At 57.7% G+C, this 14444-nt stretch overlaps 1 protein-coding gene across 2 annotated transcripts in view; it reads right to left on the bottom strand.

The window, feature by feature from the left end:
* The window catches only part of LOC144271271 (cytoplasmic phosphatidylinositol transfer protein 1-like), a 34712-nt gene extending 22439 nt beyond the window's left edge, over positions 1-12273 (bottom strand). Inside the window, exon 1 of one of the 2 annotated variants that reach the window (XM_077828504.1) lies at positions 12185-12273. In XM_077828504.1, the coding sequence (XP_077684630.1) occupies positions 12185-12232 (48 nt within the window). In that variant the 5' untranslated portion in view covers positions 12233-12273. Of the gene's footprint in view, positions 1-1256; positions 1305-12184 lie in introns of those variants that run through there. The other variant, XM_077828505.1, reaches the window with a different exon arrangement.
* Positions 12274-14444: the final 2171 nt, after the last annotated feature.

Raw genomic sequence — 14444 nt, 5'->3', positions numbered from 1 at the left:
CCACCCTGCTCCAGCCTTGGCCTAAAGGGGTCGCTGTTACCAGGGGCGACAGAGGGATTCCAAAGTCTACATCCAGCCCTAGGCATCTGCACCCTCCCGCTCTGCACCCCCCGCAACAGCAGCTCATGGCACAGTGCTTTGTGCAGACCATTGTTTTGAGAGGGAAAACACCTCCTAGCAGGGGAAGGCTAGACATGGGCACTGTGCCCTGCACTTACCAGCAGGGGGTGCTGCGGAGAAGAGCAAGAGGCTCCCTCCTGGTGGGTGGGAATATGGCTGCACACCTAGCCCAGGGAAGCCTGACCCGAGACAGCTCTGGGGGAGCATAGAGCGACATACGAGCGATAACCACGGCCTCTGCTTCTGCACTACAGGGCTGCTTCTTAGATCCTCTGTGGTTTCCTCACTCATGTCATTCACCCCCAGAGCCACCAGGGTTCGCACCCCCGGTCGCCCGAACGCCACCCTTCCAGGGCCCCGTGCGTGAACCAGCACCACAGCGAGAGGAAACGGGTTCAGACCCAGCCCGTATCCCGACCTTCGCTGTGGCTCAGCAGGGGCCAGTCACCCCTCATTATTGCCCCACCCCACTCATTCACCAGTTAGAGGGCAGCATATGGTGTGGAGCAGCCACTATGCACACCACTCAGGGGATGCAATCAGCACCCAGCTCCCCTCCACTGCCACAGTCTGGGGGTCAGGGTGTGGGGAGAGTGCAGCCCTGGGTTGCCATGGCAGCACCAGCCAGCTGGTAGAGGAGGCTCTGGAGTGGGGGACTGTGAGCACAGCATCATGTGGCTGACTCTGCCCTCGGCCTCCCCACCCCACCGTGAGCCCCAGCTGGCATGGCTGAGCAAAAGGCCTGGCCGCTCCATGCAAGCTGAGGGCCTAGCAGAGCTGAAGGCCTCTCTAGAGCAGGTGGGTCCCAGACCTTCCTGTCACCCCACTGAGCGTGCTCCAGCCCCAAGCAAAAGGAGGCTGCGCCAAATCATGCAGGGTGCCACCGTGTGGGAGCCTGGCCCATGTTGAGGATGGTAGCACCCAGAGTTGCATGGGGGGGCAGAGGTGGACAACGGGGCCCAGCACCCAGGCTGAATACCCTCATTCAGCAAGGCAAGGAGAAACGGGGCGTGGCTGTCTGCAGGAGAAGAAAGGGGTGACAGCACCTCATGTTACTCAGTGGCACCCCATGTGACCTCTCAGTGGCGAGGAGGGGGGTGCATTGTGGTACATCCACCAGCCCTGCCCACTGACACATCCTGCAGACAGAGGGGGGTACAGCCCCTGGACTCCCCTACCCCCATACCTCCACAGGGGATGGCTGTGGTCCTGCAGCTGGCAAAGACCTCTGTGCCCCCAGGGACCGGGGGAGAGGAGGTATTTACCCCTATTCTCACTTTCCAAGCAGCTCTTCAAACTCCACCACAAAACCCCCAGCCCTCCTGGGGGGAAGGAGGAGGGCTGGGGGAGGGGCCAAGTGGGACCTTTCAGAGGAACTCAATCAGCCCTCATTAGAGGCCTCTGGATTTTTTATTGTTTCCTGAGGCTGAAAAGGGTGGGGCTGAAGCTCAGCCCCCCAACTGACTTCCCTGTCCCCTCCATGCTGCCTCAGGAATAACTGCCTGGTCTTTGTTCATATCACAGACCCCAGTGGATCCCTGCCTTGGCCCCAAACCTGTCCCAGCTGGGCACAGATAAAGAGCAGGAAGAGGGGAAGATCCTGTGTTATCCTCCCACAGCAGGAGTTGTTGCAGCCACTCATAGCCACTGAAGTCCTGGCCTCTCCTGGCAGGGGGTGCTGAAGGGAGCAGGACAGGAGCACTGGATGTAGGGGAGCTCCCAGCTGCTCCTGTCCAAGCCTCTCCCAGCGGAGGACCCTGGTAGCACAGGCTGGGGAGCAGAGCCCAGCTGTTAGTTCCCCCTACTAGGCCATGGGGCTGTACTAAGGTTCTAGCTGCCGTCTCCCCGCGGCTGGCTGAGTCAGCCTCCATTGTCAGCAGCAGCTCGGCCTTCCCATCCATTACCCAGCACTGCTGCCTGTGTAAATATTAATAATGAGCACGGCACATGGAAACAGAGCTGAGCAGATAAGCTATCAGCTGAGAGCATGTCCGTTCACACCTGCCTGCCACTGCAGGAGCCTCGGCGGCACCAGGCCGGGGCTCGCTTCCCCCCGCCCCCTCCCCGAGCGGGGGAGTATAGAGTTGTTCCCTCCTGGCGGGGATCTCCCTGGAGACGCAGTCTGAGGGCGCCCTGCCAGGGTCTCAGTCAGGCTGAGGAAAAGGTACTATAGGCAGACCTGGTGAGACACCTGAGTGTTGCAAATCTAAGCCACGGTGCAGTCGTCTCTCCCATCGAGTGGGTAGGGCCTTAAAGAAACTACACTCCCTTTGAACAGAGGGACTTGGGGCTTAATAGAGGCACTGGACTGGGGCTCAAGAGACCTGGGTTCTATTCTCAGCTCTGCTGCTGAACTGCAGCACGACCTTGAGCAAGTAATTTCACCTCCCGGTGCCTCAGTTTCCCCTCCAGCCCTTCGTTTGTTTAGCCTGTCAGGTCTCAGGCTCACAGCCCCTAGCATGAGGGGACTCTGGCCTTGCTCAGGGACTCTAGCTGCTGCTACAATACAAATAACAGTGAGTAATGAAAGCTCTACATCCACACAATGACCTTTGGGCCTGGGCTTCCTGGCTAACTCTCCAGCTCATCCAGAGAGCAACCCCTGCACTGCTGCTGTCATAGACAAACAACCAGGGCTGACTGAGAGCTCAGAGCTGGGGGATCTGTGGCTGGAACACTCCATTGTTTTCTGTTCTGACAGTCCTCTCGGCTGAGCAGGGAGTGCTGGCATTACCCATGACATGGGGCTAAGGCCCATTTCTTTTTGTAACTGGAGTCTATGCCTCTCCCCGCAATGATCTCATTTCATGCCTCAGTCGATTGCCTGCAGCCAGTGAAGAGAACACACGTTCCCTGCCCCATGCCTCGGGATCGGAGGAGGCTGTGTGGCCTACTGGGAAGAGCACGGCGCAGAAGCTGGGATAATCCTGGGTTCCTGCGGATAATGCAACTGACTCACTTGGAGGACAAGTGCGCAAACTGATGTCTCTGGAGCTGACCCTAGGAAACCTCCCTGTGGCCCCAGACCCGTACAAGGATGATCCCAGCTCCTAGTCCAAGCTCGTCCCAGTAGGCCACACAGCCGCCTCCAATCCTGAGGCCTAGAGCAGGGAGAGCATGTTCTGTTTCTAAAGGCACGTATGGTAAGTCACTCCATCCAGCAGCCGGGGTACAGGGGAGGAGAGGAGGTTAGCACACTCAGACTCTTTCAGGCACATCCTCAGGCCTCCAGCCAGGCTAGATGGAGTCAAGGAAGCTGATAATTCTGTCCCCTCAGACTGAGTCTCAGTGTCTTAGCAGAGCCTCCCGCTCACATGGGATATTGCAAACAGTCTGGCTGGTGAAGCTCAAACAGCACCACAAAAAGGGCTAGTTTCTACTGTGCAAACATGAACCACTCCAAGCGGGTCAGCTTCCAAGTGCTCTTCCACTGGCTGCCTGGGCTGTTTGCTCAGCCCCATGTCAGACTTAACCTCATTTTAACCAGGATATTCTCAGGGTGTCCAGGGAGGGACGCTGCTTGCTTGGAATGCCATGGCTCCAGGCCACAATCATCCTTTATAAACAACTGTAGTACAGTAGTGCCTATAGACTCCAGCTGAGATTTAGGGCTCCATTGTGCTAGGCACTGTACATACATCATGCAAGACAGTCCCTGACCCAATGAGTTTACAATCTAAACAGATAAGGGCTCAAAGGGGAAACTGAGGCACACATGTGGGAAGTGAGCTGCTCAAAGTCATACAGAAAGCCAGATCTCCCAAATCCCAGTCCAGGGCTCTAGCCACTGAACTGTACTACCAGATCCCTCCCAACTGAAACCAGGGAATGGCAGGAGTGACAGCTCCAGTCACAGCAACTGGGAGCCATCTTTAGCCTATCTGTCGTTTCCCTTTATAAAGTGGAGCCGGGAGATAGTTCGCCACTTTTCAAGCACAATAAACACTTCTGGAGGCATCTGCTGAAAAGAACACTGACTTTTTGTTCAACAAATAACATGGGAGCAGAAGAAAAATATTTGCTGATGCTTCTGCATAATAATGATTTTATTGTTCCACTGAAGATCCTATTCATCATTCTAATGGCCAGAGAGATCTTATCTCCACTTCACCTAACTGTAGATGTTCTCCAGATGCTAACATGAAATCTTCGCTCTCTTAGCACGCTAGAAATAGACAACCCTGCAGGCCCCAGAGTACATTTGGAGAAAGCCATGCTAGTGGGCATCCTGAATAAATTGCTGATGGGCCCTTTCTAATCGAGGCTACAAAGTAACCTTTGTATAGGGATGCTGTGGACCTACTGTAATTACTGGGGCTCGCCGATGGGAATTTATGCCTCTACATAAACATTAACACTCTAGTTTACTGTTGAGAGACTAGGGTGTAGCTCAGAGGACCCCGAAGCACCAGTGTTGTAAGCAGATTAGCCATGGCTCTCCATAGACATGGTTTGATATTACATCAATGCTAAGACGGATACTTGGGAGGTCTCAGCAAGCGTGGATATTTGAGATTACTATCAATATACTCAGTTTTAAAGCATGCCACTGCTGCTCCCTATATGTTACTAAGCTTATCAACAGTCTCGGTAGTTATGGGCACAGTAGCTTACTACAGATAAACTCACAGCTTTGTACCTCAGACAGTGTAACTTACTATGGGTCTCCTCACAGCTCTCTGCAAGCATGGGCAGTGTGCTGTATGCTACTGCTGCTAGCCTCATGGGGAATCACTACTAGCACACGCCTACAGCAGTTAGCATGAATAAGGTCAAGATCTGCTTCTAAAAGTAGCTGCCTGTAACTATATTGTAGGTTACTAGGGGTAAATACTCGTAGCCCTTCTGGAGCTCGTATTATGCTACTGGCATAGGTACAGCTAGCTGTAAGCAATGACAATGCACAGCATTAGTCATGGAATAATTATTGACAACACTTCAGAGCTTGGATCTCCTCATCCTACAATACTGCGTGCTAAAGGAGACTAATTGCTTGAGGAGCGCATGCTGTCTTGAATTATATCCCATCAGCACATGCATTGCCGCAGACAGCTTCCCCAGATCACCCCAGGGCTCTTGTGCCACAGCTAGGAACCCTCAATCTGTTGTATTTAATCAATCACAGGCCAATTGTTGTTAGCACTAGGGAAAAGTCATAGGTTCACCTTGCAGGCTACTAAAGGCTTTTTGCCATAGCTCTAATAGCGAATTCAGATCCGGGGCTTAGGCCCTAGGTGTCTGTACAGCACCTAGCACAGCCTGGATCTCGGTTGTGGCCTGTAGGCGCTACAGCAGTACAAATAATATATGGATGTATGCACAGGCAGCTTTGTGCTTCTGCTGCAGTGACCCTGGCTGGCCCAAGAGAAAGCCTTGCAACCCCTGTGCTCGAAAACATGGATTTCAGTTTGGAGTGTCAATAACCAGACACAACGGAGGCAGCCTCTGATGCTGCACAGGGCCCCATTCTTCCAGAGCACCCAGAACACATGCATCCAGCCACCAGGAGGTTCCCCCTTTCACTGGTGCCAGCTGACCAGGGCAGAGATTGCATCACTCTCCCTGCCTCACTCCTGCGGAGTGGGTGGGTGCTCAGAGGCCAGGCAGTCCCACCCAAAGGAGGCTGCCCCGGCCTGAGGATGCGACCCACGGGAAAGCTGGGGGAAGCTCCACACAAGTCCCATCCACCTGAACCTGGATGTCAGAGGTGCCAAGTTCCGACAGCTGAGTGTCCACGGCTCCAGCCAAAGTCAGTGGGAACGGCAGGTGCTCACCTCAGAAAATCATGCCCAAAGGGGCCAGGCTTAGGGAGGACTTGCACTGGGCAGAGGAGCTAAACAAGTGAACACTATAAAGGCAGTCAAATCTCAGGCTTCTGGGAATAAGCTGTATGTGAATGTGTGTGTGGGGAAATGGGCCAACGCAAGCCCCCCTCTCCCCCTGCACACACACCCCTTCATGGCAATAGCATTGTCCCATCCCCTGAAAAGTAGGGGAGATGCTGGCCTAAGTAGGTTTGCTGGGATGCGTCCATCTGCCATGGCAAATCCAACATGCCTATCCCTTCCCACAGCTCCAAAAACCAGCACAACCCCATAAGGACAGGAAGTGTCACCCAATAGTTACAGGAGGGGCCTGGGGAGTCAGGACTTCTGGGTTCTGTTCCAAGCTCTGCCACTCATTGAGTGAGCTTGAGCAAGCCACTGCCTGGCTCCGTGCCTCAGCTTCCCCATACATAACACAAAGGCAATGCTCTCGCGTGCCCAGGTCCCCCGAGCATTGATCAATGAGTGTTTGCAGAGCGCTTGGAGCGCCTCAGACAGGAGGGGTGACAGCAGGGCCACTATTACCGTGGGCGCTATGCAGGGCTGCTGCCCAGGGCTCTCCGCACTCAGCATCTTAACATACCTTCGGTTCAGTTTCTCAGAAGACCTGTTGATGAGGAAGTTTCCATGACGCACACTGCCACGGTAACGAAGGCCTTTTGCAGGAGGCAGGAAGCTGCCTGCCTGACACTTCCCGTGCAGGGGGAGGCCTTACATGTAGCTGACCCTGGGCTCCCATGCTGAGCTCCGTGCCTGCTATCAAACCACAGCCTCCCCTCCGGCCGTCTTTCATACACACCAGGGCCCCTCCTGCCCACAAACTGTAGCCCTGCACGGCAGCTTGAAGCCTTTGCCCCCCCCACCCCCCTACAGCTGCTGTCGCTTTGTCCTGTTGAACAGCAGGCCGACGCAGACCACGACCGCATTGCAGAGCCTGCCCGAGCTCCCCTCCTCACAACGCACTTTCTGGCCAGTTTGGAAACTAGAGATCAGCTCCTGTGGGAGAACGCAGGTCTGGATGTGGAACTGGCTAGAGATTGGGGCCAGGCGCAGCTGTGCTAGAAGCTAAGTCTACCTGCATGGGGCCCACTCCAGTCACTGCCCCACTAACTCACTGCTCTCCTCTTCAACCCCCCACCCGCACCAACCCCTTCTACCTCCAGGTCACTTCTCCCAGCAAATGCAGTTCTCTGCGTCCATCAACCATATGCTCCCAGCACATGCGTGCGCCTGCACTCATGCCATACAGGTCAGCCCTCAATCTGCTTGGTGAGATAGAGCCTAAGGATTGACCCAAGCAGCTGCCTTCCACTTGCATGCGCCTCTCAATCTGCTACTGGCACCAAGTCCCTTTTCCCACAGCGACTCCAGCTGCCCTCAGTAAACCTGTGCCAAATAGGTGGCACGACACCAAGGTCGTGAATGGGGCCATGGGCAGATATGATGTGCCCATTTCTTGTACAGGAGAGCAGCATGTCTGGCTAGCACCCAGCCATGGAACATATGGGGCCAGGGAAGTTGGGATTGTTGCAGGTCTGTGGCACGAGACAGAGATGGGCCCTGTGGACAGAGTGATCTTACAATTACCCCACACAGCATATTTCATCCAAATCCATCCCAAAGCGCTTTACAACACACACATACAGGAAGAACTTCCCCTGCCACTAACATGCAGCCACCTCTGAAGTGGAACAGAGCAGCTGTTTTAACAGTGCATCGCAACCCTGCGCAAGAGTTAAAGACAGGGAGTGGGGATGAATACTGTATCCAACTGAAACTGCCGGGGGAATTTATGATTGGTAGAGTGCAATGACCCCTCGCTGGAATAGGGCCAGGGCTATGTCTCTCTCAGAGCATGCTATGGCAGAGTTTTGATGCTCACAAGTGCTCAGAACCTGAGTTTCATGTTTCTTCCAAACAGCAATGAGCCAAATTCTGCTCTCAGTTACAAGACTGTAAAACCAGAGTCACTCCATTTGACTTCATAGGCGCTACTCCAGATTTACAGTGGCATAAACAAGGGTAGATTTGGGTCCAGCAGCCCAGTGGCCCTTAACATGTACCTATCTGCATGGGTATCTCTAGCACATCCATCACTGCAGCTTCCAGGGGTCATGCTAGGGAACAGCCAGGAGCACCGGTTACTGAATCAGCAGTGCTGCTTCCCACTGCACCCTGCGGTTTTCCATCCAAGTCATGCGCCTGCCCCACTCTGCTTAGCTTTTTCCCACAGTGAAAATAACCCTACAGCAGGCTTTCGGAAATGCCGCCCGCTGGTCACTGGCCTTTTTACCTGGTGGCGCACACTTGCCACCGCACATGGAAGCCATCACACTTAGCCCCCACCGGCTCCTGCCTAGCGCTTTCGCTTCGCACACACTAGCAGCCCCGAGTGTCAGGTCCCCTGAGAAGAGACAGTTCTACAGTCAGCATCCCGCAGGCTATGGCTTACACCAGTGCTCTTAGCACAGAACAGAGGGCTCCCAAACTTCTGCATGGTGTGGGTCACATTTTAACCCTGTGCTTGTCCCCTCTCACCACCAGACCCCCTCTCCCTATCGCTCAATACCTCTGTGACAACTCAGGATTGCTGAGCCCATTTTACAGATGGGGAAACTCAGGCAGGTGCCCACAGCCACACGGTGACTCAGTCGCAGTGCTAGGCAGATCATCTACTCCCAGCTCCATGCCTGCTAGATCCCGCAGCACTTGACCCCTCCAGCAAAGTGGGGAAAGAGCCCAGACCTCAGCAACTGCTCACTAAATGCGCACCAAGAACTGCTCGATGGCACTGCTAACAGAACTGGGATCAGAAATCCACTCTTATAGCCTAGTCCCCAGCTCAGCCCCTGGAAGCACGGGACAAATTCCCCAGGACGAGCCACACAGCAGCAGTGCAGGGAGCTCCCGAGTCTGCTGGTGTCACTGTGGAGGTTGGAACCCCACTGCCAATGGGCTGGGTTTGAGAACACTGCCCTGATACTGGAGCAGGACTAGAGTGCGTGACTGGCTTGCGGCTGTGGGCCCGCTGGATGCTGACATGCCCAGGAGGTCCCACCCCAGGCACAGAAGGCTGCACACTCCTACCTGGCTCCCTCCTCCCCCACGTGATGCTGGAAGCCCAGAGCTCTCCCCGTTCTGCTGTGCAGACAGTTCCCACTCCCTCTGCTCCTCTCTCTGTGGACCCCCCATCCCGAGGCTGGGGAGTCTGAGACTGGCAGGGAGAAGGAGAGACACAGAGAGGGGAGGTGGGTGGGGCACTAGCGCCAGCTCTCCACCCACGCAGGGCTCCCCGCCTGGCGCCCTGGGGATCTTCCCTCCTCTACTGTCAGTTCTTGCAGCCCCAGAGCCCTGCTGTCCAGCTCATTCGCCCTCGTTCATGGCATTTTCTCCATGGCCAGACACACATCACAGGGAGGAAGCTTTGCCCCTCAGCTGGATCTGGTCAGCCCTGGCTCTAGGATGGCCCCCAGCCACCCCCACTCCTCCCCTTCCCCCGTGCTCCGAGCTGGATCCTCCCATTTGGTATAGGGGGACGAGATCCAAGCTCCTGCACCTCACAGCCCCGACTCCTTACTGTTACCCCCCGCTGCCACCCTGCCCCATCGTACCTCTCACCCCCGGCTCCCCACCTCACCCCCCGCTGCCACCCTGCCCCATTATACCCCTCACCCCCGGCTCCCCACTTCACCCCCCGCTGCCACCCTGCCCCATTATACCCCTCACCCCCGGCTCCCCACTTCACCCCCCGCTGCCACCCTGCCCCATTATACCCCCTCACCCCCGGCTCCCCACCTCACCCCCCGCTGCCACCCTGCCCCATTATACCCCTCACCCCAGCTCCCCACCTCACCCCCCACTGCCACCCTGCCCCATTATACCCCTCACCCCCGGCTCCCCACCTCACCCCCCGCTGCCACCCTGCCCCATTATACCCCTCACCCCCGGCTCCCCACCTCACCCCCCGCTGCCACCCTGCCCCATTATACCCCTCACCCCCGGCTCCCCACCTCACCCCCTGCTGCCACCCTGCCCCATTATACCCCCTCACCCCCGGCTCCCCACCTCACCCCCCGCTGCCACCCTGCCCCATTATACCCCTCACCCCAGCTCCCCACCTCACCCCCCACTGCCACCCTGCCCCATTATACCCCTCACCCCCGGCTCCCCACCTCACCCCCCGCTGCCACCCTGCCCCATTATACCCCTCACCCCCGGCTCCCCACCTCACCCCCCGCTGCCACCCTGCCCCATTATACCCCTCACCCCCGGCTCCCCACCTCACCCCCTGCTGCCACCCTGCCCCATTATACCCCTCACCCCCGGCTCCCCACCTCACCCCCCACTGCCACCCTGCCCCATTATACCCCTCACCCCCGGCTCCCCACCTCACCCCCTGCTGCCACCCTGCCCCATTATACCCCCTCACCCCCGGCTCCCCACCTCACCCCCCGCTGCCACCCTGCCCCATTATACCCCCTCACCCCCGGCTCCCCACCTCACCCCCCGCTGCCACCCTGCCCCATCGTACCCCCTCACCCCCAGCTCCCCACCTCACCCCCCACTGCCACCCTGCCCCATTATACCCCCTCACCCCCGGCTCCCCACCTCACCCCCCGCTGCCACCCTGCCCCATCGTACCTCTCACCCCCAGCTCCCCACCTCACCCCCCACTGCCACCCTGCCCCATTATACCCCTCACCCCCGGCTCCCCACCTCACCCCCCGCTGCCACCCTGCCCCATTATACCCCTCACCCCCGGCTCCCCACCTCACCCCCCGCTGCCACCCTGCCCCATTATACCCCTCACCCCCGGCTCCCCACCTCACCCCCTGCTGCCACCCTGCCCCATTATACCCCTCACCCCCGGCTCCCCACCTCACCCCCTGCTGCCACCCTGCCCCATCGTACCTCTCACCCCCAGCTCCCCACCTCACCCCCCACTGCCACCCTGCCCCATTATACCCCTCACCCCCGGCTCCCCACCTCACCCCCCGCTGCCACCCTGCCCCATTATACCCCTCACCCCCGGCTCCCCACCTCACCCCGCGCTGCCACCCTGCCCCATCATACCCCCTCACCCCCGGCTCCCCACCTCACCCCCTGCTGCCACCCTGCCCCATCATACCTCTCACCCCCGGCTCCCCACCTCACCCCCCGCTGCCACCCTGCCCCATCATACCCCTCACCCCCGGCTCCCCACCTCACCCCCCGCTGCCACCCTGCCCCATCATACCTCTCACCCCCGGCTCCCCACTCACCCCCCTGCTGCCACCCTGCCCCATTATACCCCTCACCCCCGGCTCCCCACCTCACCCCCCTGCTGCCACCCTGCCCCATCATACCCCTCACCCCCGGCTCCCCACTCACCCCCCTGCTGCCACCCTGCCCCATCATACCCCTCACCCCCGGCTCCCCACCTCACCCCCCTGCTGCCACCCTGCCCCATCATACCCCTCACCCCCGGCTCCCCACTCACCCCCCTGCTGCCACCCTGCCTCATCGCATCCCTCACCCCATCACAGCCCCAGCTCCCCAACTCACCTCCCGCTGCCTCCTGCCCCATCGTACCCCTCACCCTCAGCTCCTCACCTCATCCCCCGCTGACTCCTGCTCCATCGTACCCCTCACCCCATCCCAGATCCCCCCACATCTCCCACACACCTGCTGCAATCCTATTCTCTATTATACCCCATTACACTCCAATTCCCCACCTTTACTGCCTGCTGCTATCCTACCCCATCATTCCTCTCTTCTCCCATTAGACCCCGTATGTCCTTTGTCCTTCCCCAACCTATTCTGCCATCACACCCCTCCTCCCGCGTCAGACCCTCATCCCCCCTCCCCATCTCTGTCCCCCCTACCTGCTCTGCCCCATCACACCCCTCCTCCCCATCAGACCCTGCTCCCCTCTCCCCACCTGCTGCTATCCCCCCCCGTACAGTGTCTCTTCCCGACCCTGATCCGCTCCTCTGCCCCTTGCTGCTATCTGCCCCTCTATCTGCCCCACAGCAGCGCTCTGGAATGCACGGGGACAGCTATGTTGCACCCCCTCGTGCTGAGCAGTGTCGCCTGGCTCACAGGAAGGGCAGACTCCCTCGTGACTGGTGTATCTGGAGCCCCAACGTCCCTCGCAGCAAATGGAGAGTGTTCCATCGAATCCTTTAGCCGCCTGGGGTCCAGCCCACACCGCCCCTTCCACCCGCAAGTGCCCCCCAGGACAGCAGCCGAGCGCTTACCTCTTCAGTGGTGAGTGGCATGCAGATCCGATACTCCTTTATCAGCATGGTGGCCCCCTCGTGCTGCTGGGCTCAAGGTGCACAGGCAGCCCCTCTGGAAGGAAGCCGAGAGCGGGGGGCAGACGGGAGTGCTGGATCAAGTGGAAATGTCGGTGTGGAGAAAGCAGAGTGGCACCCAAGCCTCTTTCGGAGAAGGACTCATTCTGCAGGGAGACAGAACCGCCCGCCCATGGGGAGAGGAGAGATCAGAGCAGAGCAACAGCTGGGCTCTAGTCCGTACACCCGGGAACTCTCCGATCCCTTCTTAGTCAGAGCAAAGGCTCCTCTCTCCTTCCTCCCCTGCTACCGGCACAGCTCTGCTTGTGACTTCATAAGCCGTTGCCATGGCAGTGGTTGTGAGGTCACCAAACCAGAGTGTAACAAGCTGGTATGTACCAAGGGAAGGAGCTGGAGGATCCAGGAGTTGGGCAAGGAGGGGAGGCCAGCACCCCCAGCTGCATCAGCGCCACACATCAGCCATTCGGGGCAAGAAACAGCCACACAGGGGAGGGAGGGAGGGATCTAAACTGGGATTTAACCCCTTCCCTGCTGAGGGAAGGTCTGCACCTCTCAGCAGCTGCTGGTGCAGGGACAGGTGCAGCCCGAGGGGAGCAGGTGCCTCTCCCTTGGGAGTCCCTGGGCCAGTACAGCTGTGCTGTTCACAGGGGTGCAGGTTACACAAGTGGCTCCAAAAACAGGATGAAGTGGCACCGCAGGGTGTAGCTAACCCCTTGGTGGGATTTAACAAGTGTGTAAACACCCAGGTGACCCACACCCTGGGGGAGGGAGAGGAGGCCACAAGGAGAGGTTGGTGTAAGTGGCTGCCTCCTCACACTCCTTGTTTTACACTCATGCTAGCTGCTGGTGCCCCTGCTCCCTCGGCCTGTGAGTGACAATGATTCACACCTTCCAGGTGCAGCCCTGGGCCTCTCTGCAGCCAATGGGAATATTGCTTTTGACTCCAATGGTACATGCAGTCAGTCCCCACTGAACAGCCGGTCAGTGTAGGCTGCACTGCGGTGCCACTCCTTCCCCTGGTGTCTGACCAACACTCCTGAAGTAGCTGCTGAGTTCTGAATCCACTGGGGCCATTGGGCTTCCCGCAATGTCCCCGGCCTTGCCCTGGGACCAGGCAGCCTCAGAGGCACTTAGTATTAACTGGGTATTACACACCATCACAGTGCGCAGTACTGTACAGTACACACCTAATGTCAATTACACCAGGCCAGTCCCACAGTCTTGACCTCAAGGAGTTTACAGTCCCAGAGAGATAGACCCAGTCCAAACACATGATCCCTGAGCTGCCAGGGGAGGTAGATTTCTTTAAAGGATTCTCTCCAGTATCCAACTCCCTTTTCCTTCCTCTCTTCCGCTTCCATGTAAACTTACACAGCTACTGTAACAGGTTGGCAGTGTTTGCCTAAAACAGCCTGCCCTATAAGCTTATGCTGAGCCAGCTGGCAAGGGGTTAAGTGGGCTCTGCTGACTTGTTATCCCAGGTGGCTAAAAAGGAGGTGGGAGTGGTTCTACAGGGACAGAGAACCATGAATGCAGGCTGAGCACCCCTTAGGGAGGAACTCCAGGAGCAGCCAAGCCTATGGAGAAGGACTGATCTGAACTTTGTGCTGTTGTATGGTTAGTACCTTGGCTAACAATGCCAGGGCCCAGGATGGGGGTGAGGTTGGGCTCTACAGGGTATGTGGAATGCATCTGGGAAAGGCACTTGCTCAGTTATTTACTGGCAATTATTTGTATGCAGAATAAGTGAGTGCTATCAGCACTGAACAGCTTCCAGGGAGGTATTTAAGAGGGCTGAAGTGAGGATGGTTAACCAGCCCACGAGAAGCAGGAGACTCTTCCCACACTTAAGAGCCCCATGGAGGAAGGTGCAAAGAGAATGGGAGTAGAGAGCAGAAGGGGCTTTGAGGAGGGCAAGCTGAGACTGTTGCAGGCAGCAGGTGAGGGAGAAGGAGAGCAGAGATACAGCCAGGAGCAGGGAGAGTCTGATGGTGCCTTGACTGAGAGGCTCAGACCTGAGGCAGCCACAGCTGATGGAGAAGCGTTTTCTGGGTGCTGCTCATACATGGGGCTGCCCGGGGAGGAGTGATCCCCATATGCACCTTGCAGGCTGTTCAGCGCACTAGCAGCCTGGGCAGCAAGGCTTGTGTGGTTTCTCGCCATTCCTCTCAACCCCACACCTGAGCAAGGGCTTGAGCTCCAA

This window comes from Eretmochelys imbricata, chromosome 10 (assembly GCF_965152235.1).
Source record: "Eretmochelys imbricata isolate rEreImb1 chromosome 10, rEreImb1.hap1, whole genome shotgun sequence".
In the NCBI taxonomy this organism is placed as follows: Eukaryota; Metazoa; Chordata; order Testudines; family Cheloniidae; genus Eretmochelys; species Eretmochelys imbricata.
This window is presented reverse-complemented; position numbering and strand designations above follow the sequence as displayed.